Raw genomic sequence first — 23,881 nt, 5'->3', positions numbered from 1 at the left:
TACCAAGCAGCTCTGCCAGAAGCCGTTGTCCACTGCCACTCTGCCTCCTCCGCCTGGCCTGGGCGTCCCTCGGTCTGCAGCCGCAGAGGTGTGGCGGGGCTGCGGGGGCCCGCACAGCCCGGGCTCCGGGGTGCTGTGGCCGCAGTTAGCGGCAGAGACGCCCTTCTCACTGGGCATCCGATGCTCCGTCTGCAGAGCGCGAAGTCTTTCGTATGTGTCTGGTGGTGGTAGGAAAATACTCCCCTTCGCTTTATTTTATAGTAGTGCTGCTTTTTACGTAAGAGAGAGTCTATAAAATAATGTTTATTTTATTATCTTGAAGGCGATGTTCTGAACGTGACAAAGTAATGAATACCCTGGTGAAAAAAAATCTCAATGTGACTGACTTGGTGAGCTTTTATTTATTACAGAAATTCATAATCCAAATTAAAACTGATAAAAAGAACTTTTCTGTAATGTATTTCTCGCCTTTTTCTAAAAAAAGCTAGCATAAAGATGCCAGTGCTGGTTAGCTACATTTTAAACACTGTTGCTGTTTAAAAATTGTTTTACTCTAGGGAGCCTGTGAACAATTTAAATCCAAACTGCACATATTTATACGTTATATATGCTATGTAATTAGGAAGAAAGAAAGGGAAAATTTCTTAACCATCTTTATGGATGAGCTGAGCCTGAAGATTCGGCTGGTGGTGTCCAACTGACTACGCAGTATCTGCACTGGAGTTTTGCCTGACTGGTGCAGATCAGATTCTGAGGGTAGTAGGTTTGGGAGAAAAATCTCATTTGAAGCAATTTCCCTTTTTCTGAGGCAGCGAAACAACTCAAACCAGAAGTATTTTGCAGTTGAAAACAGAAATGGCTGAGTTTTCCTGTGTCTGTGAATCAGAATACTTGCGAGTGTCCAGCCGGGCTGACCAGCCGTAAAGAGAAATAAAATAGCCCGTCGTGGTAGGAGGGAGTGTGTCCTGGCGGGGTTTGTTGTGGGGCTGCTGAGCAGCGGTAGCCGCCAGCCGCCTGCGATGCCGCTTGGCGTTGTGTGGAGCTGGTGGGAAGCTGGGTGAGGCAGGTTGTAGGAGAATTAGTGACAAGTATCACTGCAGAAACGCGTTTAATTCCACTGGATGCTCAGTGCTTGTTTTTGTGATTGGCTGCTCCCTGCAATCCTCCTGATTCAGGGCTGTGATCCCTCTGGAAGCGTAATGCAGACGGGTGTCGAGTCAGACGGAGACTGAGCACCGCGCACGAGGTACGATGGAGCGTAGCCTGGCCGTAGCCTTCCGCTGTGGCTTGTCATACGGTAGGTACCACGCGGCAGTGTGATACAGCCCGCCTGTAGTAACGCTGGTAGGCAAGGAAAGGCCGGATTGTGGAGAACACGTGCTCTCAGTCAGTCTGAGGCTGGGGGCTGCGGTATGCATGTAAAATGGTGAGATTTGCCGTGGTGCGGGGGCTCCTGCGTTCTGCACCCTGCGGGGAGCCTGACTGCCTCGTGGGACGGAGCTGGGAGGGCAGCGAGGGCGGAGGGGCAAGTGTCTGGTGTGTGATTGCAGGGAGTGAATGGCACTGGGTGGTTCTTGGCGTAAATATAGGGTAAGATTTGAAAAGGTGCTTCTGTTCTGTGGGTTTTGAAATGCGGGGGGTGCTGTACGAGTGTCTGTGTTCAGAACTCTGTTGCAGAGCTGAGGGTCAGCTTGTCTTCACTACCCAGAAGGGTGCAAGGTCTCTTGGTGCCAGACTGCCCATAGCAACAGTCAAATCGAAGCGCTGGATGCGAACTTGAAATGCTTGAACAGCCTTGGTGAGCTAAAAATGGAAAAAACACCAATTCCTTCTGAATTCGAGAGTCGGTAGTGAAGCAATCATAACTGGCTTGGTAGGCTGTACATTCCGTTCTTTCTCAGGACAGCCATTTGCAGTCTAGTTTTGCTCACTTGGAGAGTCTAATGAACTATAAAAGGATGTTTGTCCAATTCATCTTCATTTAAATGCTTTCTCTTGACTTAGATGTCAGTTTTACTTAGGATTGCTTAATTTGATAACCGGAGAATTAGTTCAGCCGATTTCCAAATGAGAATTCCTGCCACTGTGGTCTGTTGCCTGTTCACCCTCTGAAAATAAGGAAGCCTCTCTTGGAGATACTCAGCTATGCATTCCTTTAAAAAACAACACGGCAAACCCCATTTTTTGAGTGAATCTGCTCTTACTCCTTTGTAACAGGCTGAAAGCAGCAGGGCCCTTGCAGTGAGCGCCTGCTGCAGAACTCCGTCCTCTGGGTGCGGAGAAGGGAAAAGGCAGCAACGGGAGAATGGCCTGAGAGAGAGTGTTTGTTAACAGAGCACCCTCTGCCAGCCAGCCGAAAAGAGCTTTCGTGTGGTGCTGTTCTGAGTGAATACCTAGGGAAGGCATCAGGAGTTCAAACAGAACTTTATTGCGCCAATTTGTTATTTTACCGTCAACGCTCCAGATGTGACAGGAGTCTGTTATTTGAATGAGCCATGAGCACAGAGTTAAATTTATCTCAATCAAAGGTAGCATTCTCTGTTACAAGAACACCACAAAAATAAACTTTCTCAGTTGATGGAAAGAATTTTGTTTTACATTCAGCACAATGCTTGGATTTTAGCTCAGCAGGGGCGTTCTGTGAAGCTTTTCCAACCTTTCCAGGCCCCGCTTTTACCCGTCAGTAAAATCAGTATTTCTTACTCGTGTCAGTATTTTAAGGTAAGATTTTTCTTGGCAAAATATTTTGAGATACTTGGGAGGGTTAGTCTTTAAAAATGCAGAGTGTTAATGCATGTGAAAGCAGGTAGGCTTCTCAGATGCCACAGCGTTGGAACAGCACGTCCCCGGCTCCACCCGCACTCCTGTAACGGACCAGGCTCCGGTGGCGTGCGGGAGCGGTCCGTCTTCCTGACTTGACACGCTGCGTGGCAGAACCTTGCTGGACGCGTTTCACACACCTCTGAAAGCTGTGCGGAGGAGGAACTCCAGAAGGCACCTCTTGGCACCCCTCTTCTGCTGTGCAGTGAGGCTGGTGGGGCGCGTGGTCCCAGGGTGTTTTGGCAGTGTGGCCTTGGTGCCAGTGTCCTCCCTCCCGGAGCTGGGGGGAGCTGCTGCTCCTTAGGGGCTTCGTCCAGGTTTCCCAGCACACAGACGTGAAGCTGTGGAGTTTTGTGCCTAGGAAGGGTAGAAGTTTCTGAAAGAGGTGCCTTTTTTTTTTTTTTTTTTTTCCTCCTGGTACAGCATGAACTCAGATTGGCCACTGCAGTAAAAGAGAACAAGAAATCCTTTTACAAATATATCAGTGGTAAGAGAAGAAATAAGGAGCATTTACACCCTTTACTTGATGCAGCGGGGAATGTGATCACTGAGGATAAGGAGAAGGCTGAGGTCCTCAACGCCTTCTTTACTTCTGCCTTTAATAGGCAGATCAGTTATCCTCAGGGCACTTTATGCCCTAATCTGGAAGTCTGGGATGCCAGGCCGAGTACACCCCCTGTGGTACAGGTGGAGACAGTTAGAGAGCTCCTTCTCCATCTGGACTGCCACAAGTCCATGGGACCGGACGGGCTCCATCCTAGGGTGCTAAGGGAGTTGGTGGGGGTGATTGCCGAGCCGCTCTTGACCATCTACCAGCGGTCCTGGTTATCTGGGGAGGTCCCGGAGGACTGGAGGCTTGCCGATGTGACTCCCATCTACAAGAAGGGCCGTAAGGAGGATCCAGGGAACTACAGGCCTGTCAGCCTGACCTCAGTACCTGGGAAAGTTATGGAGCAAATCATCTTGGGTGAGATTACTCGGCATATGAGTGGCATCCAGGGGATCAGGCCCAGCCAGCACGGGTTCACGAAAGGCAGGTCGTGCTTGACCAACCTCATTTCCTTTTACGACTGGGTGACCAGACTGGTGGATGAAGGAAAGGCTGTTGATGTGGTCTACCTGGACTTCAGCAAGGCCTTTGACACGGTCTCTCACAGTATTCTCCTAGGGAAACTGGCTGCCTGTGGACTGGGTAGGTATACCCTTCTTTGGATAAAGAATTGGCTAGGGGGCCGTGCCCAGCGGGTGGTGGTTAATGGAGTCAAGTCCAGCTGGCAGCCTGTTACAAGTGGTGTCCCCCAGGGGTCAGTACTTGGGCCCATCTTGTTCAATATCTTTATTGATGACCTAGACGAGGGGATTGAGTGTACCCTCAGTAAGTTCGCAGATGACACCAAGTTGGGTGGCGGTGTTGATCTGCCTGAGGGTAGGGAGGCCCTTCAGAGGGATCTGGATAGGCTGGATCACTGGGCTGAGCTGAATGGCATGAGGTTCAACAAGGCCAAGTGTCGGGTCCTGCACTTTGGCCACAATAACCCCATGCAGCGCTATAGGCTCGGAGCTGAGTGGCTGGAGGACTGTGAAGAGGAAAGGGACCTGGGGGTGTTGGTTGATGCTCAGCTGAACATGAGCCGACAGTGTGCCCAGGTGGCCAAGAGGGCCAACGGCATCCTGGCCTGCATTAGAAATAGTGTGGCCAGCAGGAGCAGGGAGGTAATCATCCCCCTGTATTCGGCACTGGTGAGGCCGCACCTTGAGTATTGTGTTCAGTTTTGGGCCCCTCACTACAAGAAAGACATTGAAGCCCTGGAACGTGTCCAGAGAAGGGCAACAAAGCTGGTGAGGGGTCTGGAGCACAAGTCTTATGAGGAGCGGCTGAGAGAGTTGGGATTGTTTAGTCTGGAGAAGAGGAGGCTCAGGGGAGACCTCATTGCACTCTATAGCTTCCTGAAGGCAGGTTGTGATGAACAGGGGTTTGGCCTCTTCTTCCAGGCAACAAGCAGGACCCGAGGAAATGGCCACAAGTTGTACCAGAGGAGGTTTAGATTGGACTTGAGGAAAAACTTTTTCTCTCAAAGAGTGGTCAGGCACTGGAACGGCCTGCCCAGGGAGGTGGTGGAGTCTCCGTCCCTGGCAGTGTTCAAGAGGCGGCTTGATGAGAAGCTACAGGATATGGTTTAGTAGCTGTGGCAGCAATGGTAGTGGGAAGACGGTTGGACTAGATGATCTTATAGGTCCCATCCAACCATGTGATTCTATGATTCTATGATTCCACTGCCTGGTCCCAGTTAGAAACCACAATTTATCTTAAGAGCTCTTTACAAGACAGAAGGCTCTTAACTGCATTCTGCTGGGTTCACCGGAATGTCCTGCTCTCCTGCTCGTCCACCCGATGGCTGCTGGCCCCTGCACCCAGGAGTGCCTGCCTTCTTCCCAGAGGATGCTGCCTCCTCTGTGTCAGTATTGCAGGGGAGCGTGCTTGAGCCTCCTCCTCTGCTAGGCAGATGTCCGTTATAATGAAACGTTAAAAAAAAAAAAAAAAAAAAAAGGAGGAGGAATAATAAAGGCAGGAGTGTGATGTTACGGCTTGATTTGACAGGACCTCCTGCTGCTGCAGCTGCTGGTGCCAGCCATGGAATAGGTTAATCTGTATTCCAACACGCCGCTGCTGAAGTCAAGATCGATCTAATTAGGGTGTTTTAAACACTGCTTGCATTCTGAAGTCTCTGTGCCTGTCTGGAGAGCAAAGGGCTCTCAAGAGCCCGAGGTGATGCTGGTCTAAGCAGGACTCTGGTGCAGCTGGGCAAGCGCATGTGATGTGACTTGCCTAGAACCCGGGATGGGCTGGCACGCTGCGATGTGACCTACCTAGAACCTGGGATGGGCTGGCACGCTGCGATGTGACCTACCTAGAACCTGGGATGGGCTGGCACGCTGCAGTGTGACCTACCTAGAACCTGAGATGGGCTGGTATGGTGTGGTGTGACCGCCTAGAACCCGGGATGGGCTGGCACGCTGCGATGTGACCTACCTAGAACCCGGGATGGGCTGGCACGCTGCGGTGTGACCTACCTAGAACCTGGGATGGGCTGGCACGCTGCGGTGTGACCGCCTAGAACCCGGGATGGGCTGGCACGCTGCGGTGTGACCTACCTAGAACCCGGGATGGGCTGGCACGCTGCGGTGTGACCTACCTAGAACCTGGGATGGGCTGGCACGCTGCGGTGTGACCTACCTAGAACCCGGGATGGGCTGGCACACTGCGGTGTGACCACCTAGAACCCGGGATGGGCTGGCACACTGCGGTGTGACCGCCTAGAACCCGGGATGGGCTGGCACACTGCGGTGTGACCGCCTAGAACCCGGGATGGGCTGGCACACTGCGATGTGACTGCCTAGAACCCGGGATGGGCTGGCACGGTGCGTGCATGGCAGCGTCGGCGGTGTGACGTGCTGATGGGCAGAAAACGGAGTTATCTGCTTAGACAGAAGCCTCTGTCTTCCCCCGTCTATGAATTTGTGAGATTTGGGGATGTTTATATGAAAAAAAAGTTGTTCTTGATGCATGCTAGCTGCCGCTGATAACTGTTACTCTTTTGAAGGAATCTGTGGTGGTGCTGAGTGGGCTCGTGGTGGTGCTGGCTTTTCAAAGAAATCCATTTAGTCATTCTTAGGAACGGGGGCTAAGCAGCACCTTCTGCCTCTGGGCGTGTCTGTCGCCCTCAGTGAGGGCGACTGTGCGGGCAGCGTGGAGCCGGCTGAGTGGTGGCGGGATTAGTGAGAGGTTCCCGGAATCTTCAGAGCAGGCAGGCGGCCCGAGGCAGCGCCCGAGGGCGACGTGCAGCCTGTGACCTCGGTCTGTCAGCTGCGATCGGAGCTGGGCAGCTGCCGGTTCTGTCTTCTGAGGGCTCGGAACAGCACCAGCTACTGGTTGTTTTCCAAATAAGATCCAACCCAGAGCGAACAGTGATCGCGGGCTTTTAAAACCTGGCATATGTTAGGTGCAACGGTGGGAAAACGGTGAGCCCCCCGCGTCTGCAGAAACCTTCGCTCCCGGGTTAATGCCTCTCCCCTCTGCTGGTGTGGAGGCTTTAATCCCCAGAATAACGGCTTCAGGCACTTCCCCCGCAGCACCTCTCTTACCCCGGTTGGCCTGCGTTTGGCCGGTGTCCTTGCACAAGGGTGCTGGTGTTTACTGGGCCAGGAGCTGCATTACAGCATAGTTGGGATTTGGGGGGGGGCATGAAACACACCAGGGCATTGTTTTTCAGGAATCTGATTAAAAAAAAGGTTTAGATAGTTCAGAAATATTTCTGTACAATATTTTTGAACATTTTGACCAGACAACTAAATATTTCCTGGATTTCCTGGAGTGATACGTTGAAAGAATAACCTCATTCTTAAAAAACCTGTGTCAGCTTCTTTAGACTTCTCCGGAGTTTTAAAGGTTGTATTGATAAAAGGGATAAATATCTGCATATGAGCACCAAAGCAGAAACGATGGCCAAAATACATTTCCTAGCAAAGCAGTATTGAAAAAATGAAGATAGATCAGTGGTGAGAATACTGCTACTAAAATACTGTGTCAACAGTTCTAAACGCTTCCAAAAAAAGAAGATTTGGGAAGAAATAGTGTGAAATACAGAACGCTGCCTTCTATCTGAAACAGCAGAGCGTCTGTGGGGATGTACTTAAAAAAAGGCTTCATTTTGTTGTATTTTTTTTTTTCACCTTAAGAAAATAGGATTGTGCAGGGACTTTGGAGGTTTTTACGGTATTTTAAATGTAGACGCTTAATTTGGTGTCGCTTTTTGTGGCTGTGTGTCTGCATCAGGAGCGCGCCGTGGCATACCCAGAGCCATCCTTCACCCCCGCGTTATCCTGTCGAGATGACAGAGCAGCCGCGCGGCGCTGGCCGCCCGATAAACCTGTTATCTCCCCTGCTCCTCCTGCCAGCAGCTCTCCCAATCTCTTTGGTACATGAAAAATTGACACCACCTCAGGCAGAAATCTGTTTCTGAGGAAGCTACATTTATAAGTAGCTAACGAAACGGGGAGCGCGCGTGCGTGCGTGCAGGCTGCTCTGCCTGCTGCCCTGACGTGGCACGCAGGCAACCTGTGCCGCGGAGGGCAGGGACGGCTGGGGTGAGCAGCCTGCGTGACTTGGCCTTCCCTGCAAGCACGTCGGTGTCGCTTGTTCTTTGTACGCTGGTGCAATCGATCAAGGCTGGTCGTGGCTCCCGGCTAAGGCAGCGCCGTGGAAATGCACGTTAAACGGTCTGACGGCAATGAGAGGATGATCCCTTTCCTCCGCACGTTGCGTTTTCCTCTCTGACAAAACAAACCTCGACACCCCTTCTCCCTCCCCACCACTGTGGAGGAAATGTTTATGGCCAGTCTTGTTCATGTGTCTTAATCAGCAAGACTGAAGTGAGGACGGCCTGGAGAAGTTACAGTTTTTAACATATTGAGATATCTAAACCGTAAGGTCTGTGCTTCACGCGGACACGTAGGCAGGAAGCAATACCAAATGATTTGGCAAGGGAGAGGAACTTGTGCTTCTCTCATTTGCTTTGCGCCTATGTGCTTGGCTTTATTTCCCCGTATTAAAACGATATACTCTTTGATATTGCCAACATAATTTCTGGTGTTGGCGTACGTTTTGCAAAGGACTCGCATCTCTGCATCTCCTGCGATACGGGGGGCGCGGAAGTGCGACGTGTGCCGCTCTGTTTCCCTTTCACAAGAAAAGGGAGGCGGACACCTTCCCCGGGTCCTTCCCTCGCCTCGCACCGGCACCCTGGGGTGAGCTGGTTCCTCCACCCTGGAAAGTGTTCGTGGGCAAACGGAAGGAGAGCCAGCGTATGAGGATTGTAACCTGGCAGCTCAACTCAAAACGCTTCGAGCCTGGTATTAATTTATTTGTATATTGTATATAAACTGCACACAAACTGGTGAATCCAAGAGCCAGAGAAGCACTTTTTATACTTCACTGAAGTCTGACAGAGCCAAATATTGGTGGTTAAAGAAGCGTAAGACACCCTGTGTGAAAAAGTGTGTTTTGGAGAAGATGGTGCTGCTTTCTGTCCCTTGAGGAGCAGAGAGCTCGAGGCCCATTCAGAAACGCTGTGTTTCTTGAGCACCGCCGGAACCTGGCGCTTGCAGCAGCCGGCTGCAGTGGGGCAGCGCACCGCGCTGGTGCTCAGGGCAGCTTCTGAAAGGGGTGCGAGGCGCAGAAGCAGCAGTGCCACACAGCCCTTCGGTCCCTCCTTGGGTAGTCCCCACCGAGGGGCACCCGTGTTCCTGCAGAGCCCCTCCTCAGCGCTCAGGCCTGCTCCTCAGGAGAGCGGCGCTGCGGTGGGCTCGCGGCACTTGGCACACCCGCCTTCCGGAGTGGTTGGGCGCTAACATGGATGTCTCTTGGGTGCTTGCAGCCTTGCAACTCTGAGGGTTGTGCTGTAAAATATGACCCCCAAGTGGAATTGAGAAGACCATAGAACACGTTTATTTGGTCGTTTCTAGTTTGTTGTGGCACGTTCATATCACTCCACAGGATTTTATGTAAGTAAAAGTGACTGGTTTGAGGATTACTGCTCCTCTAGCTAGTAGCAGCCAGGTCTCTGCAGGAGCCACACGCTGGCACAGTTACTCCTTTCCCAAGCTCTCCTGTTTCAGTAACTGTCCCTCTTTGGGCACCTGAGGGTCATTTCAGTGGCAGTGCTGGCTTCGGCCAGGATTCCTTTTATCCCCAAGGGAAGAGGCAGCGTGCTGTGCCTTCAGCTGTGATGGAGGGTGCCGAAAAGACTGGGTGTGCTGCTAGGCAGGCGTGCTGGCCGGAGAGGGCAGCCGGGGCAGGATTTGTGCTTTACGTGAGGCGCTTTTTCAGGCCACTGAGGAAAAGCAGGATCGGTGTCAGCAGGAGTGGTGCAGCAGAGCCAGAGCAGACCTTACTAGCTGGGCTGTGGTGGGTGAGAAGCTCGCTGTGCTCCCCGCAGACATGGCTTGCTGCTCTCGCCACCGCTCTGCCTCTGCTCACCGCTGACAGGAAGGAACCAGGGTTCCGCTTATCAACAGCTACACGCGGGAGTGCTAGTAGTAAATTTAATGGCATGTTACAGAGGAAATAAGCTCCTGTTCCTGATGCCAGCATGCAATTTTCATTTTGTATCTCCAGAACATGTCTGTTCTATCCTGGCCTCCCTTCTGCGAAACCTGAGAGGGCAGCAGAGGACACGGTTGCTGAATAAATTCACAGAGAATGACAGTGAGAAGGTGAGTGCTGAATGTGTGTCTGCAATCTCTGGGCTGCCAGGCTGGGAGGGTGCTCGATAACGGCAGGGTGCCTGCGTGCGCTCACCGAGTTACTGAGGAGCCATTGTTGTACCTACCTAGAGACTTGTGCTCTTGCAGGCCGCTCGTTCACATTTTTATCTACAAACTGGAGAACTGGAAATGCCTTCGGTGCTTGGCTTCCCCCATCATAGGTGCTCCTGCCCACGGCAGTAGCAGTTCTCAGTCCTGGGCTGTGTCTCTGCCGAAGCCTGATTGTGTAACACGTGTTGTGTGGGGTCAGTTGTGCTGGCTCCGAGGCCAGGGCGCTGTGGGAAGGTGCCAGTTTTCCTAGTGAAGCTCTTTTGCAGAGAGTTAGGAATTGCTGTAGTACACATTTCAAACATTCCCCATTCCTCTCCTAGAATGTCTCACTTCGGTGGTGTTTACTCTGGGAAATTCTCTCCAAAATATTTACATGGTGGTGGATAGATCACCCAGCTGTGAAACAGAAACAGCAGCTTTTGCAAACCAGTAATTCCCAGGGGACTTGTAAATTTTGCCACTGGGGAATTACGGGTTCCTTTGTATTCCTCCTTTGTGTGACTTAAAGGTGGCGTTTGTAACCCGTTCTACCCGTTGCTAGTTAGGCTTTCAGCAGCCTGAACCAGTTCAGAGGGGAGCAGGAGAGCCGTAAGGTGTCTGATACCTTTGACGTAAGCTTGGCTGCATGCAGCGTAGGCAGAAAGGTGCGTTGGAGAAGCCAGGAGAACTGGAGAAGCACAGCGCAGGAGGGCGAGCGAGCTAGGGACATGTGTCTGTTTGCTGCCTTTTAGCTCGAGCTGACGAGCCCGTATTGGGAGATGGGATTACGTTCAAATGCCTGCAGACTCTGCGTGCTCATCTGATGAACGCTCGTACCATCCTTCTGTAGCGTGCCTCTTCCTGTGAGTGACAGCATTGCCTGTTGCTTTGTGAGGGCTGCAGCTGGAAGGAAAACAACATAGCACGAAGGATTAAAGATGATGGCATTGTTCTTTTTTCTTGCTTAGCTCTCTCTTCTGCCCTTGCAGGTTGATAGGCTGATGGAGCTGTATTTCAAGTACCTGGATGCAATGCAGGCAGCTGATAAGAAGATTGATGGAGAGAAACATGTATGTATTGCTTAAGTTTTGTCAGCTCATGTCTACACGCCTCTGCACAGGTGTATCGTCTGTGCAGAACTTCTGGCTCAGCTGGGCCACTCTTCTGAGCCGTGCCCTTGTACCTTTGCCATTGCCTCTTAATTATTGTTGCCGCACTCCCCAGTTTCCAGTTAACCTCAGATAAATGGGGTGAGAACTTCTCTATAGCAAGCTCTTCTGGCCTTTTCCTAGTGAATTTCACTAGGACGGGCTAAGCCCGTGCTTCAGTTTGCCTTTGCTTTTACTTGGCTGCGATCTTGCTCGGTTTGGCAGATGGGGAGTAAGTGAAATGCAGAGAGACAACTACGCGATAATGTGCGAGGCCTCCTACCTTGGTCTTTAGAGTTCTGATCAGCTGCAAGAAAGCGTCTATTTTGATTAGTTAGATGGGGCTGCAGCCAAAGGCTGGTGCGCTCTCTGCACACCAGCAGTGAATCGTTTTGAATGACATGAGCTTTGGTACCACACAGTACTTTCTTGGAACTGAAGCTGGAACAGACTTTTTGAAAGAGAATGAGCTGTTGGAGTCGGGAAGCAGCTTGCAGAGCTGTTAGCGAGCTTGGCCAGCTTCCCACAAGATTATCTGTATCAGCACTGAAGAGGGTGTGAGATTGATTAGCGCTGACGGAGAGTAATCACTGCAGCCGCCATCCCCGCACGCAGGCGAGCTCGGCGTGCCGCGGGCTGCAGCCCCCCGCCGGGCTCCAGCAAACAGCTGTCTGCCTGCGGCCAGGGCCGCTTCTCTGAGCACTGGCAGACATTCTGAGGGCACTGGAGCTCAGCAGCGCTGCTGCTGCTGCTCAGAAAGGCGCAGGGGTGCGTGATGAATGGAGTTGCTTTTGCTGCCAGCATTCAGACTCCATGTGGACAGCTGCAGCTTCACAAATGGACAGTAGCCTGAAGAAAAACAGCCTTTACCCTTTCCTGCTGTCCCTCTGCTCTCCATTCATCCTCCTAGGAACAGAGCAAGAAATTGTTTATTCCTTACATTTCTGTGTGGTGTGTGGGTTTTAGAACTCAAAAACAGGATGGATTTTTCTAGCTGAGGTCTTGCAGTGTATGAGCAGCTGCTGTCCGGAGCCCTGAAACACAACATGCAGAACTGGAGCGTGTGCCCTTTGTCCGAAAACATCCTGAAGCATCTGCAGATGTCAGCATCAGCAAACAGCCAGCACAGAGCAGGGGTGAAGGGAATTTGAGTGTGAAGAAGCTTGTGTACAGGCTCTTTAATTAATAATATTAACTCGTTCATGTCTACTGATGCACAAGAGAAGAGAAACCAAAGAACCTCAGGTTTTGCTCCTGTTTCCAGAAGGGCACTGTGCTTTTGCCCCGCTGCAGGACTGTAGGCTGCGATGGCTAGAATAAATGGATTGCAGTTCTTCACTCCTCTTAGAGCTGATAGTGGGATTTGTCACGTGCAATATATTGGGCACCACAAACATGAACTACAATACTGAGGTTCATTCCTAGCTTGGAACACTCTTGGAATTATCATTTGCTTTATTTTGTAGCATCCTCACATGGTCAGTGGGCACAGTCTCCTGAGATCTGGAGTGGCTCAATCGTTTTCCCCACGCAGAAGTGGGCAAAAGCCGTCATTCTGTGCATCAAATCGTGGCGGCTGGCTGTGAGGGGATTTATGGAGCACTTCGGTAGTTGTGGCACGTGAATCACTGAAATGGATGGTATGAACGCTTGGTCCTTCAGAAACTGCGCTGTGTCACTTGGGGGCTTTTGACCTCCCTCTTGCAGTAGAGGACACAGCACCCTGAAAATCTGGTGTAGAGATCATCACCTTTCTTCCTGCCCCAAAGAAAACTGATACCTGATGAGATTCTACAGGGTCAGCCTGTACCGACGAGAGCGAGGTCCAAGCCTGATGGACAGGGTGTCCCGGTGTAAGTCTTGCGTGAAAGATCAAGTGAAAACTTGATCATACAAGGAGTGACTGAGCATATCACACCTGATGTTTTGTCTGTGGTAGTGCAGCCGGCATAAGAAGCTCCTGCTCTTGCAGTTCTCTTCCTTTTTCTTTCTTTTAGTTTGGCTTATTTTAGTGATCTGGTTTATAGGCCAGTTCTTCAGCCTGTGGCACTGAAGGCGTGCAAATAGTTGAGGGGAGGAATCTCTGAAGCCAGCTGTTGCTGGGGAGGAACACTTGTAATGAAACTGCACCCTTAGTCTGGACAGTGACACAGGCTGAGGTCCACTGAGTCCCTTCTCAGTGTGACCCACGCGCTTGCTCTGGTGGAATGTACTCAGAAGCGATCAGAGGTGATAACTTAGTGGTTACCCGAATTGCCGTGTGAAACCCAGGAGCAAAGTCCATTTGAGCATTTTTCTGCAACCCCTTGTGCCTGTCTGAGCGCTTTTCTCAGAGTTTTTCGTTAATGAAACCTAGAAAATATCTTGTCCTCTCAAATTCTTTAATTCTTTCTGTAGGAAGTCGTGCGAAATCCTATGGCTTTCAGCTCCCTCTAAAACGAGGTATAGTTACAGGCAGCAGCAATAGCCTTAGCCATCCCTCTAGATGGGAGGAAAAGACAGGAGATGGTTTAATATTTTTATAGTTCCACAGAAAATTATGCTCAGCAGGTTTATTCGATAAAATATTCTCACCAGACACTTTGCGCTGTAATGACTTACAAATTACATGCTAATTGTGCTACAGTTAAGCCATTCCATCCTTGAAAGGGAGAGGTGGCACTCCTAACGCGAGAGCCGTGTCCGCAGACTGGGGTAGCTGAAAGAGGCATTCCTATTAGCCCCGCATTTCCGTTTGGTTTAGAAAGACCAAATTGCCTGGAGGTGTACTGAGGGCAGGACATCGCATCCTGGCTGGGGCTGCGTTGGTGCAAGTGACAAGAACACAACCGCGTTCACGGGAGGGCGTGCGCGTTCTGGAGTGTGGCTGAGTTCTGCTCTGCGCTGCGAGCTCTTTCAGCAAGCTGAGGGAAGCTTTGAGCTTGCTTGCTGGGTCTTTCTAGGTGACTGCCCTGACATGGTTCCCGTTTCTTGGTGCTGGAGTTGAGCTCACACGTTTGCAGGAGTTGCTGCTCTGTTTCTCCTGACTTGGAAGTGATGGTATGCTTTGTGGCAGTCCCAATGAGCTTTTCAGCTCTCGCAGGTTGGTGGCTCAATTTACAGAAATTCGGGTGTGTTTCTGTTGTAAGGCAGAAATGAAGGAAGTCCTTCCCACGGCAGAGGGCTTTGGTGGTTTCTTGTGTGGTTCTGAGAGCTTCTTGGTCACCTTGGTGTGACCTGGATGCCTGCCTGCTCTCACTGGCCTGACTGGGGCTCGGTCCTGGCCGTTCTGTCTTTCAAGGAAAACAATGCTGAGCCTGCTGAAGGGACCCTGTGGCCTGCAGGCTCTGCCTGTGCAAGAGGCTTCCGGGGAGATGGCTGTCACAGCTGTGAGCTGAAAGCAGAGGGTCCTGGGCAGCCCTTGTTGTGATGGTCTGACCTCGCCGGAGGCGCTGCTTGCTCCTCTCCTGTTGCAAGTGCTGGTCGCTGTCTCCTGCGTGTCCTTGTTGAAGAAGGGCTTAGCGATGCCCTTGAGTGTAGCCGTTAGCCTGGGGTCTGAAAGCACCTCCTGGGCGTGCCTTGCATCCCTTGTCCCTCCCCAGAAACACAGGAGGTGCTGAGGGGAGTCTGTGCTTGGTGGAGGAGGCAGGCCTGACACTTGTTTTGTGTGCGGCCATTCGGAGCCGTCTGTCTCTGATGACCTGAGCGGCCTCCCTGTCCCACCTGGCAAGGAGGTGAACCCCGGATCCTGGGGTGTTCTTTGTTCTCCATCGGCGCCCATCCCTCTGCTCTGCCAGCCTTGCTGTTTGCTGCGGAGGATGATCGGGAGGTGAGGAAGAGGAGGATGCAGAGAATCTTCGGGCCCCGCTCCAGTGGCTGCATGGGGCAGATGTGATCTTTTGTGTAGCGTTGGCAGATCCACTGTATCTTTAGGTTTCGAATCTCCACTTGACACCTCAAGGCCTGTCAGTCCTGCCTCATTAGTGTGAGAGAAGCTCATTTTGGCTTCACAGAAGCCCATCTTATTGCTGTCTTCTCCCATCAGCAAGGGGCATCTCGGTACGTATTGTTGGCAGATTAGAAATGGCATCCGAGTGCTCATTTGGAGGTTAGCGCCTTGACAGCTTTGAAAGAGAGACGGAGTGGAAAGGTGGCTGTGTGGTACCGTGCTGGGAGGCAGATTAGCATTTACAGGGTGGTTGTGGTTTATTTAAAAAAAAAAAACTGTGACAAGGCACCTTAAAACTGTACTTGTCTTCTAATTCATATCTGCTTCATTTACTGGCACAAAATAATCTTGCTGCTCTGTCGAGAAGGGCTGTTGTAGCTGCTGCCTGCTCTGTGCAATCAGGACAGCAGTTGCCTGGAGTCGGCTCCTGTGATCGCCGCGCTCGGAGCAGAATACAGAACAGTCTTTGTTTCCTGCTCTGGAGATTCAAAATGCTGGCCTGTTGATGATTTTTCTGTTCAGGAATTTAGCACTGTTGAGAAGAGTAGCCAACAAGCCTGTGTGCAGCGAGGAGGGTGAGCGGTAGTTCTGGGAATGAGCGCCTTGCCGTCTTTCTGGAGTGAGGTTTTTGGACATTTCAGTCGATACCCGATCTCTTGCTGGCTGGACTCAGCTTAGCTTCAGAGACCGGTTATGAGAAGATTCATGCCATGTGGCATGGATGTAGGGTGAGAAAAGTCACTCCTTGCACAAAATTGGATTTTTCTTTTTACTAGCAAGAGCTTGCGTGCAAGTTTTGCCCAGTCATGCCTGTGCCCATGATTTTGAGAACCTGGAGTGAATTGTGGTTGTGCATATGTCGAAGTCTGCAGGATCTGATGCTTGTTGACTTTGTGGCGTTGGTAACTAGGCACTGTGTTTTAAACTTCACTTGTTCTTTCACTGGCAAGCTAGATTTCTAGGGGGAAAGGAAAAGTCTTTCATTGCCTGTGCTTTCCTCTCTCACTTTCGGCGGCGGTGGTAAACAGCTGTACTTCTAAGTCACTTTATCACATTTCTGCGTGGTGAGCACCCGTTGGGCTCTCCAGCAAGAAGTGCACAGGGTTCGTTTCCCTTCTCGTGCCTGAAAGGCTCTGCCTACAATGAGATGCAGGGGCATGGCTTGACAGAACGGGAGGATTTGGTAGCCTGAATCAGCTGCAGTGCTGGTGACCTTGCTTGTGTTTGCGGCAGCGTGTGCCCCCCGAGGAAGCACTTCTTGTGGAGCGTTACGGGTACGGTGCTCTCGCTGCTGATGGCTCTAATGAGAAAATATTGCTGCGCTGGTGTGTGCCCACCTGCCAGCGGCTGCATAATAAATCACACGCGCTGCGGCGAGCTGGCGGGGTCTGACAAGCTGCTTCCTTTATTTAAGAACAAAACCAAAAAACAAACCCCAGAATGCAAAAGGTCACCCGTGCCATCGGTTACTTTGGCCTGTCGGTCTCCATGAAGATGGGTGGCAGGTTCAGCCACGGGACCTGGCTGGCCTTCCTCGGCCGGAAGCTGCTCTGAGCTTATTGCCAGCACGCCTCTGCCAGCGTTTTGAAGAACATGTTCTGTCTGAACAGGACGAATGGAGTGGTGTCTTGCCTTCCGCCTCTGGCCTCTGGTTGGGCAGGTCTCGCTAGTGAAACGCCACCAGCAGAGAAACAGCGAACCGTCGGCCCTCCCGCAGAAGCCAGCGGTGTTCTGCTGACAGACCCCGCGGGGTTCTGCCCCGTCGGTGTCCCTAAGGAGCGAAGCTGGAAGAGCCAGGCTGGCGTGGTGGAGCCGTACTTGTGCAGGGTCTTCCCGCCTGTCTCCTCATGCATCAGCCGCCATGGGGTCGGAAGTCTGGTGGGGCTTCCAGTGCGCTGGAGTCACGTTCTGCACTGCTGAACAGCACCCTCAGATGGCCGGTAAAAGAGCAGGCTTTTTGTTCCCGTCTGACAAAGAACTTATAACAGATACACGGTTTGTTCCATATTCACGGTCTGTAACTGCTCAATTTAGAAATCTAATTTGGATGTTTAAATTAAAATTTTAATTTGCAGATGGACACACTTCACAACCAGCAAAGGCAAAACCTTGTTCAAAACTGAATGAAATGTGTGAATTTAAATAAATTATTAAAAATACTTCTTCTTTGATCAGCAATATATGGATGCCGGTGTTTTGGGGAACAAAGCATTTCTTAAGAAACTGCAGATATCACCACATTTTGCCACTGCTAATGGGAAGTACTTTGAGAGACAGTCATCGCGCATTTTTTGTGTCTTGCTTTACAGGACATGGTGCGTCGGGGAGAGATAATAGACGATGACATGGAAGACGAATTCTATCTCCGTCGGCTGGATGCTGGTCTCTTTGTTCTACAGCTCATTTGTTACATCATGGCGGAGATCTGTAATGCCAATGTTCCCCAGGTAAAGCTGTCTGCAAGGGGTCGTCTGTGTTTCCATCCATGACACAAACAAGCTCCAAATCCTTGCGAATACTGCCTTGTTGAATAGTCTTCTTAATTCCTTTTCTGGGAGGAAACCTCATACTTGCTGCACTTGTGTCCGTACGGCTTCGTCAGGGTGTAGCAGTTAGGAGGCATTAGTGCTACAGAAGCCGATCGCTGTCACTGGGTTCATGCAGCCTGCCGTGAGCAGGGTCACAGCTTGAAATGGAGAGGCCCTGTTTGTGCCGCTGCTGCGGGAGCAGTCGGAGGCGACGTTCTCTCAGGAGCTCTCACAAAGGCACAGGCTACAACAGGTGACTCTTCTTGATCTGTGCGAAGTACTGCGTCTTTGCCGGCCTGAATCCTTTGGGGCGTTTGAATGTGTTCGTGGTTACCTGTGCCTGCGCCACACGCCCTCCTGAGCGCTTCTGAGCAGCTGCTCTGGGACTGGGGCTACAAGGCTGCGTTGGGTTTTGTGGTGCTCAGGGTTTCTGCTCTTCCCTCAAAGCGGGAAGAAGTGGGGTTGTGCATGGTTTTGTGTTGTGTTGAAGATTGCTTTCTTCTCTTTCCTGTCCCACATCAGATTCGTCAGAGAGTCCACCAGATTCTGAACATGAGAGGCAGCTCCATTAAAATTGTCCGACACATCCTAAAGGGTGAGTTGAAATACTCCTGTGCGCGTCTCATCGCTAGCAGGGACAGCTTGGTCGTGTAGGGTGAGCCTTCACGTGCAGTTCTCCTTGGCTCCATGAGCATCTTCAGGCAGCAGCTGAGCAGTGTTCTGAGCTCGGGGCGGCTGGGATCACCCTGAGAAGCGGCACGCTTTGCCTCGGAGTTCGGACACTTGCTGTTGCCTGCTGTCACGGAACGGCACATCACTGTGTGCTGCCATCAGCTGTAGGCTGGCTGGGCCTCACTGCTGACGTTCACGCAGGGTAGATATTTAGGGGAAGTGTATACGCATGCTGGAGGGAGGAGTGGAGTCTCGTCTCTCATTAACGTGGCCCTGCACTTCGCCGTCTGCACCGTATTAGTGTCCGTGGTGTATTTGTCTTGTTCTTAGCGTCAGATTAGTATGGATTATAGCATTAGCGTATCCTCTGTAGCTTTAAAATGTAGCTGTGGTGATGTGCAATCCCAGTTTTAAAGCACCGATTGTTATTTTTAATGCTTAGATCGCGTTAGAGAAGTGCCTGTTTGAGCTGCGGCTCTCCTCCGGAGCCCGCTGTCCTTCAGCGGGAGCAGCCAGGTGAACTGGGTGAGGAGAGGACAGGACTGGGACGCTCCCACAGCCACCTCCCGGCTGCGAGGCCCAGCTACCGAGCCGGTGATCTGCTGCACACAGGAGGTGCCTCCTTATTGAGCAGAGGCTTGAGGAGGACGTGTTGGCTCCCGAGGGGCTGTGTTGTTTCTGGCAGGGGGTGAGGAGTCTCTCTCTCTCTTCTGGAGAGACAGGAAGGTTGGCAGCATCTCTGGGGGTACTGGGTTGTGGGTGGTGGTGTTTTGATGTCTCTGCTTTCTTTGGGAGTAACAATGATGTCCTCCTGGCCTTTTCTCGCCCCCCCCCCCCCCCCAAGTACTGGCACGTACAGGCAGCTTTTTTCTTGCAGATCCTGTTGTTTTTCTCCCTTCCCGTATGCAGGAAGGAAGGGGATCAGAAGGCTGGCCGATATGGCGAAATTGAGAGTGATTTTCTGACAGTGTGAGATTGCCTGCAGCTGTAGGCAGTCCCTCTGGCCTTTGCCTGCAATTGCAAGTTAATGCCTGCTGATGAACAGAGGGGACTGGATAGGTGTCTTTTAGGGTTTCAGTTATGGTACTTGACAATTCCTGCCTCCAGCTTACCGCGTGGCACACGTCCACTTCCAGATTCCCACGCTCGACCTGGGCCACGGGTGCCCAAGCGATTTGTCTGCACGCCGCGCTGTATTTACGCACCTCTCGTTTGTCTTTGGTTTGTTGGTTTACACACCAGGCTGAATTGGAGGGCAGCTGCAGTAACATTTCACCCGATTCGTTCTTTCATAGACAATGACTTCATTGTGAAACTTTTTGGTGGTTTATCCTGCCTTGCGGGCCGCAGGTGCTACAGCAGGCTGGCATGTTCAGCGGGGTGCTCTCTGCCTGAAGAGGCCCCGAGTGGCACGTTAGTAACAGGGGTGATGGACGCAGTATTTGGGGCGCTCTCTTCAGCTCTGCCCAACTCCCATGCCTGTCAGTTTGAGACGTGTGCCATCACAATCGTCAGTGGCCTTCAATTTGGTCGTGGGCCCCCGTGAAATACTGGAGCGGGCCCAAAAGGTTCCTGCCGGGTGGGAGCAGCACTGCGCTCACCCGCGGTCTGGTCTGTGCTGGTGAAATGTAAGTTTTCGGTGGTTACACTCCTACTCCAAACACTGTGTCAGCGTAGGTCCTCCGGCTTTTCACAGGAGTGCCGCAGGGACGGGGACTGGCCTCCGCAGAGGCTGTTCGCTGAACACAGCCTGCTGCTGCAGTGGTGGCTTGGCTGCGGCTCCGCAAGCGTGCCGGCTGAGCGGCCGGTGAGGAACTTTTGAAATGTAATTGTCAGAACTGTACGAGACTCCATCCCAAATGCCTGAGAGGCTGGGAGCTTTGAGCCGTGATGGAAATGTTTCCCGGCCTCTTTCCAGCTTGCTCTCAGCACGGCTAAGAGCTGGTTTATTTTTACTTTTCGTTCAGTGTTTTGCTCTTGTTCGGTTTTTATTTTCTATTTTTGTATACTAATTAGGTGCTTGGGTTTTAGTTTGATTTTTATGGCCTACATATTCTCTATGTTTCTCTGGCAACCTGACAGTTGATGGATCCCTTGGGGTTGCTCAGAATTACTTATGATGCGAGCGAGGAAGCGAGGCTGTTTTCTTACGGTAGGGCTTTCAAGGGAGAGGAGTGGGCAGGGAATTACCGAAGACTCATTAAATGCGTTTCTGCAGATTGACCAGTCCTCCCACAGTTCCTTTTTCTTAAAGATCAAGTGTTCCCTGCAACAGGACAAGCAGTTCACCCTTTGGAAGAACACAACTGACTGTGTGTGCCCTGGCCGGGGGGTGTCTGGGGTGGTGTCTGTACCTTGGGCAGTTCTCGGTCTCCGTCTGTCATCGGGCGTGGAGCGAGGCGCAGAGCTCTCTGCGGCGGCCCTAGCCCTGGGACGGGAAGGCGCGCCGTTCCTTGCCGATCCAGAGAGACCAGCCTTCGGTGCCCGCTCCCTTTGGGAGCTGCCGTCAGGAGCCTGCCAGGGCGGAGGGGCAGAGGTCCCTCCCCAGCAGCGCTGCCTGGTCAGACGTCGGCTTCCCGGGAAGGAAACGGGCGCCTCAGGGTGCCGGGAGGGGGGACGCCTCTGAACGTTACGACCAAACCTGTTAGCGCGGGTAATCAAAGGTGTGTTGTGAGGACTGTGCTAATGTGGCCTGTGATCCCTCAGCGTGCGCAGGGTTTATAGCTTCCAGCATCCGTTACAAGCCTCAATATTTCCCTATTGATTTTTACCGTTCTGTAACCATTGTATTTTGTCTAATGAAGCAGAAACCAATCTTGGGTCCGTTCCCTTCCTGCAGCTGCAGCAGTGTGTAAGCTCTGTTTAACCGTTGGCAGAGAGAGCTTGCGTTTTATTTTTTTTGCTGTCTCACTGAAGAGGTGGAATTTTAAATAAAAAGTAAATAGATAAAACCTGGATGGGAGAAGTTTGGGTTTTTTTAAGCCTGGTTCTGAAGGTTTTATCTGGTCTCCTCAAATTAGCACTAGCAACTGCTGGTAACCCAGTAAACATTGCCTTGGGGGTCACTGGGATTTTAGTCTTATGAAGCCGGAATGTTTAGAAGGAAAAATGCTGAGCTTCGGACAAGATTAGAAGAATCTGAGGCTTGCTTTTGTCTGAGTGAGCTTGCTGGGACAACAGCATGGCAGTTGTCATTAGTGGCACTCTGCAGCTTCCCTGCTTGAGTTGTATGTCCAAGTACTCCGGCAGTCCTCAAAGCTACCACTGGAGCTGGGATGAGCCGGCTGCCTGCCGCGCGGATGCTTCGAGTGCGGAGCAATGCCTGCAGCCGGGGCCGACGCGGGCTGCCCCAGCGCTGTGCCAGGCTCAGCGGCTGCGTCCAGCCCTCTCGGGGTGTCCTGAGCCGTCGAGAGGTAGCGGCAGGCAGGGAAGCTCTGCCTTGGGCTGCAGTGAACGCAGGCAATTGCCCTTGCCGCATCTGTTTGAGGCGCTTACCCTGACCAAGCACGGAAGGCCTCGCTGGGGACAGAGCCCGCTCCGCGCGTGCTGCCCGCGGGGCACAGCTGCTGACAGATGGGACAGGAGAACCTGAGCTGAACGCTGGTGCCTTCTCCTGGGAGGGTAACCCCGCTCTGCCGCGGTGGGGTTTGTCTCCCACCAGAGCGGGGGGCAGGTTTTGGTCCTCAGACCCGCGGTGCAGCCCTCTGCTGAAGTGTGCAGATCGCAGCAGAGCTGCCGCTGCGCTGCTGGGGCCTCGCCCCTGTGCGGTCAGCCAACACTCAGGTAGCTACAACGAATCCGTTAGCTTGCTGCTCGCTCCGTTAAGTGCGATGCAGTGCAGAGTTTCTGCTCCGAGGGAAGAGCTCCCTGTGCCGTTACCCTCTCCAGGACAGCGAGGAGGTCAGGTTCGCTTGCAGCAAACCTCGGCGCTGCCCACCCGCTCTTGTTACAGGTGCAGTGGCCGTTTATAAATATTGAAGGGATTTCTCCCAGAGGCCCTGGCAAGGAGAGAAGAGCGCGCGCGGGAGGGAAGGCGCCTGCATCCGCTAACTTCTCCATGTCCTCGCGCTTTTCAGTGCTCTTCTGATAAAGGCTTTGATGGAGCTCGGAGGCACATAGCAGTGCTGAACGTATAAATATTAAAGCAAACTTTCCACGGCAGCCTACCATTCAGGTGCTGAATACAAGCTGTTCTGTTTGTTTGGGAAGAAGGAAAGAAGGCGAGAAGGCAGCGGCTGGAAGGCGCTGTCTAACCAGGCACTCTGCTCCTGATTCACTAACGTTTGTTCAGCTCCTTGCTTTCGCAGCTCAAAACCTGCTTTTCATTTTTCCTTTTTGAACTGCCTTTGAACGGCTCTGGTGCAGGAGGGAGGGACGGGGACGGGGATGAGAGCTGCCTGGCGAGCGGGAGCCGCCTCTGGGTGCTGGTGTCTGCCTGGGCTTGCGCTGCTCGGGGAGGAGGGCAGGGTGTTCCTGCTGCGCTCTCTGCCACACAGGCTGCTAACGAGGTTATTGTGGGGGTGAGAAACCCATCAGCGCTCCTTGCGTAAATTCCCGTTCAGACCTTTCCCGTGGATGTACATTCAGATTCTGCTGTGGCATCGGCAGAAGTTGCCCGTCGTTCGTTGGTGTCTCGCTCAAAGCCTGTTGTCTGTCTGCTTTCTCCCCCGCAGAGTACGCGGAGAACATCGGGGATGGGAAGAACCAGGAGTTTCGGGAGAGCGAGCAGAAGCGGATCCTGGATCTGCTGGAGAATTTCTGAGGGCTCGGGGGCCAAATTCCACGTCAGCCCACGGGGACGCAGCGTCTGTTTCTCCCTCCTGCTGCTACCCTCCTCCAGCGCTGGTTGCACGATGAAAGTGGTGTTTCTGTGAAACCGCTTCTCAACGGGATTTTGCAGATATTAAAGATAGTTTGCTTTTTTAATTCCTCGTTTGTTATTTAAGTAGTCTGCTGTGAGTGGGATTGCAGCCACACAGTTTGCAGTAAGGCAGATCAAGATTTTTCCTTTTAATTTTTTTTTTTTTTTTTTTACTTTTCCACCAAGTCAAACTGCAGTTATTAATGTGAAACAATACAGCAGCCTAGGCACCAGTGGGAGGGTACAGGGGAAGCCCAGGTAGCTCAAGAGCTAGTTAGCAAGTTACCCAGCCCGATAGCTGAGTGCAAACGTACAGCCCGCTCTGCTGATGTGAACTCGGGGGCTGCGGCGCTGGATGCGTCCAGTTCCGCTGTTCCTCCGCGGCAGAGGGAAACCAGGGGTCAGCCGCGCCAGCCGTTCCTGCTGAATCTTCCCAAGGGCAAGGTTTGGCTCAGGCTGGTTGGCCGTCGCCCTCCCGAAGGGGACGCTGCGGGGAGTCAGCCCGGGCTGTACGCCGGAGGGAGGGTGAGCGATCAGTAAAACGCCCGGGCTGCAGTGACTTCCTGTCACA

General features: G+C 52.2%; 1 protein-coding gene across 2 annotated transcripts in view; it reads left to right on the top strand.

Moving 5' to 3' along the window:
- The window catches only part of CTNNBL1 (catenin beta like 1), a 55,857-nt gene extending 32,482 nt beyond the window's left edge, over nucleotides 1-23,375 (top strand). Inside the window, exons 12-16 of one of the 2 annotated variants that reach the window (XM_086760669.1) lie at nucleotides 9,995-10,092; nucleotides 11,163-11,243; nucleotides 17,559-17,696; nucleotides 18,300-18,372; nucleotides 23,123-23,375. In XM_086760669.1, the coding sequence (XP_086616795.1) occupies nucleotides 9,995-10,092; nucleotides 11,163-11,243; nucleotides 17,559-17,696; nucleotides 18,300-18,372; nucleotides 23,123-23,211 (479 nt within the window). In that variant the 3' untranslated portion in view covers nucleotides 23,212-23,375. Of the gene's footprint in view, nucleotides 1-9,994; nucleotides 10,093-11,162; nucleotides 11,244-12,787; nucleotides 12,962-17,558; nucleotides 17,697-18,299; nucleotides 18,373-23,122 lie in introns of those variants that run through there. The other variant, XR_015260337.1, reaches the window with a different exon arrangement.
- The last annotated feature ends 506 nt before the right edge of the window (nucleotides 23,376-23,881 follow it).

The sequence above is a fragment of the Chlamydotis macqueenii genome, chromosome 16 (assembly GCF_036417535.1).
Source record: "Chlamydotis macqueenii isolate bChlMac1 chromosome 16, bChlMac1.mat, whole genome shotgun sequence".
Taxonomy (NCBI): Eukaryota; Metazoa; Chordata; class Aves; order Otidiformes; family Otididae; genus Chlamydotis; species Chlamydotis macqueenii.
Note: the sequence above shows the minus strand (reverse complement) of the source record. Positions and strands in the feature narration are given on the sequence as shown.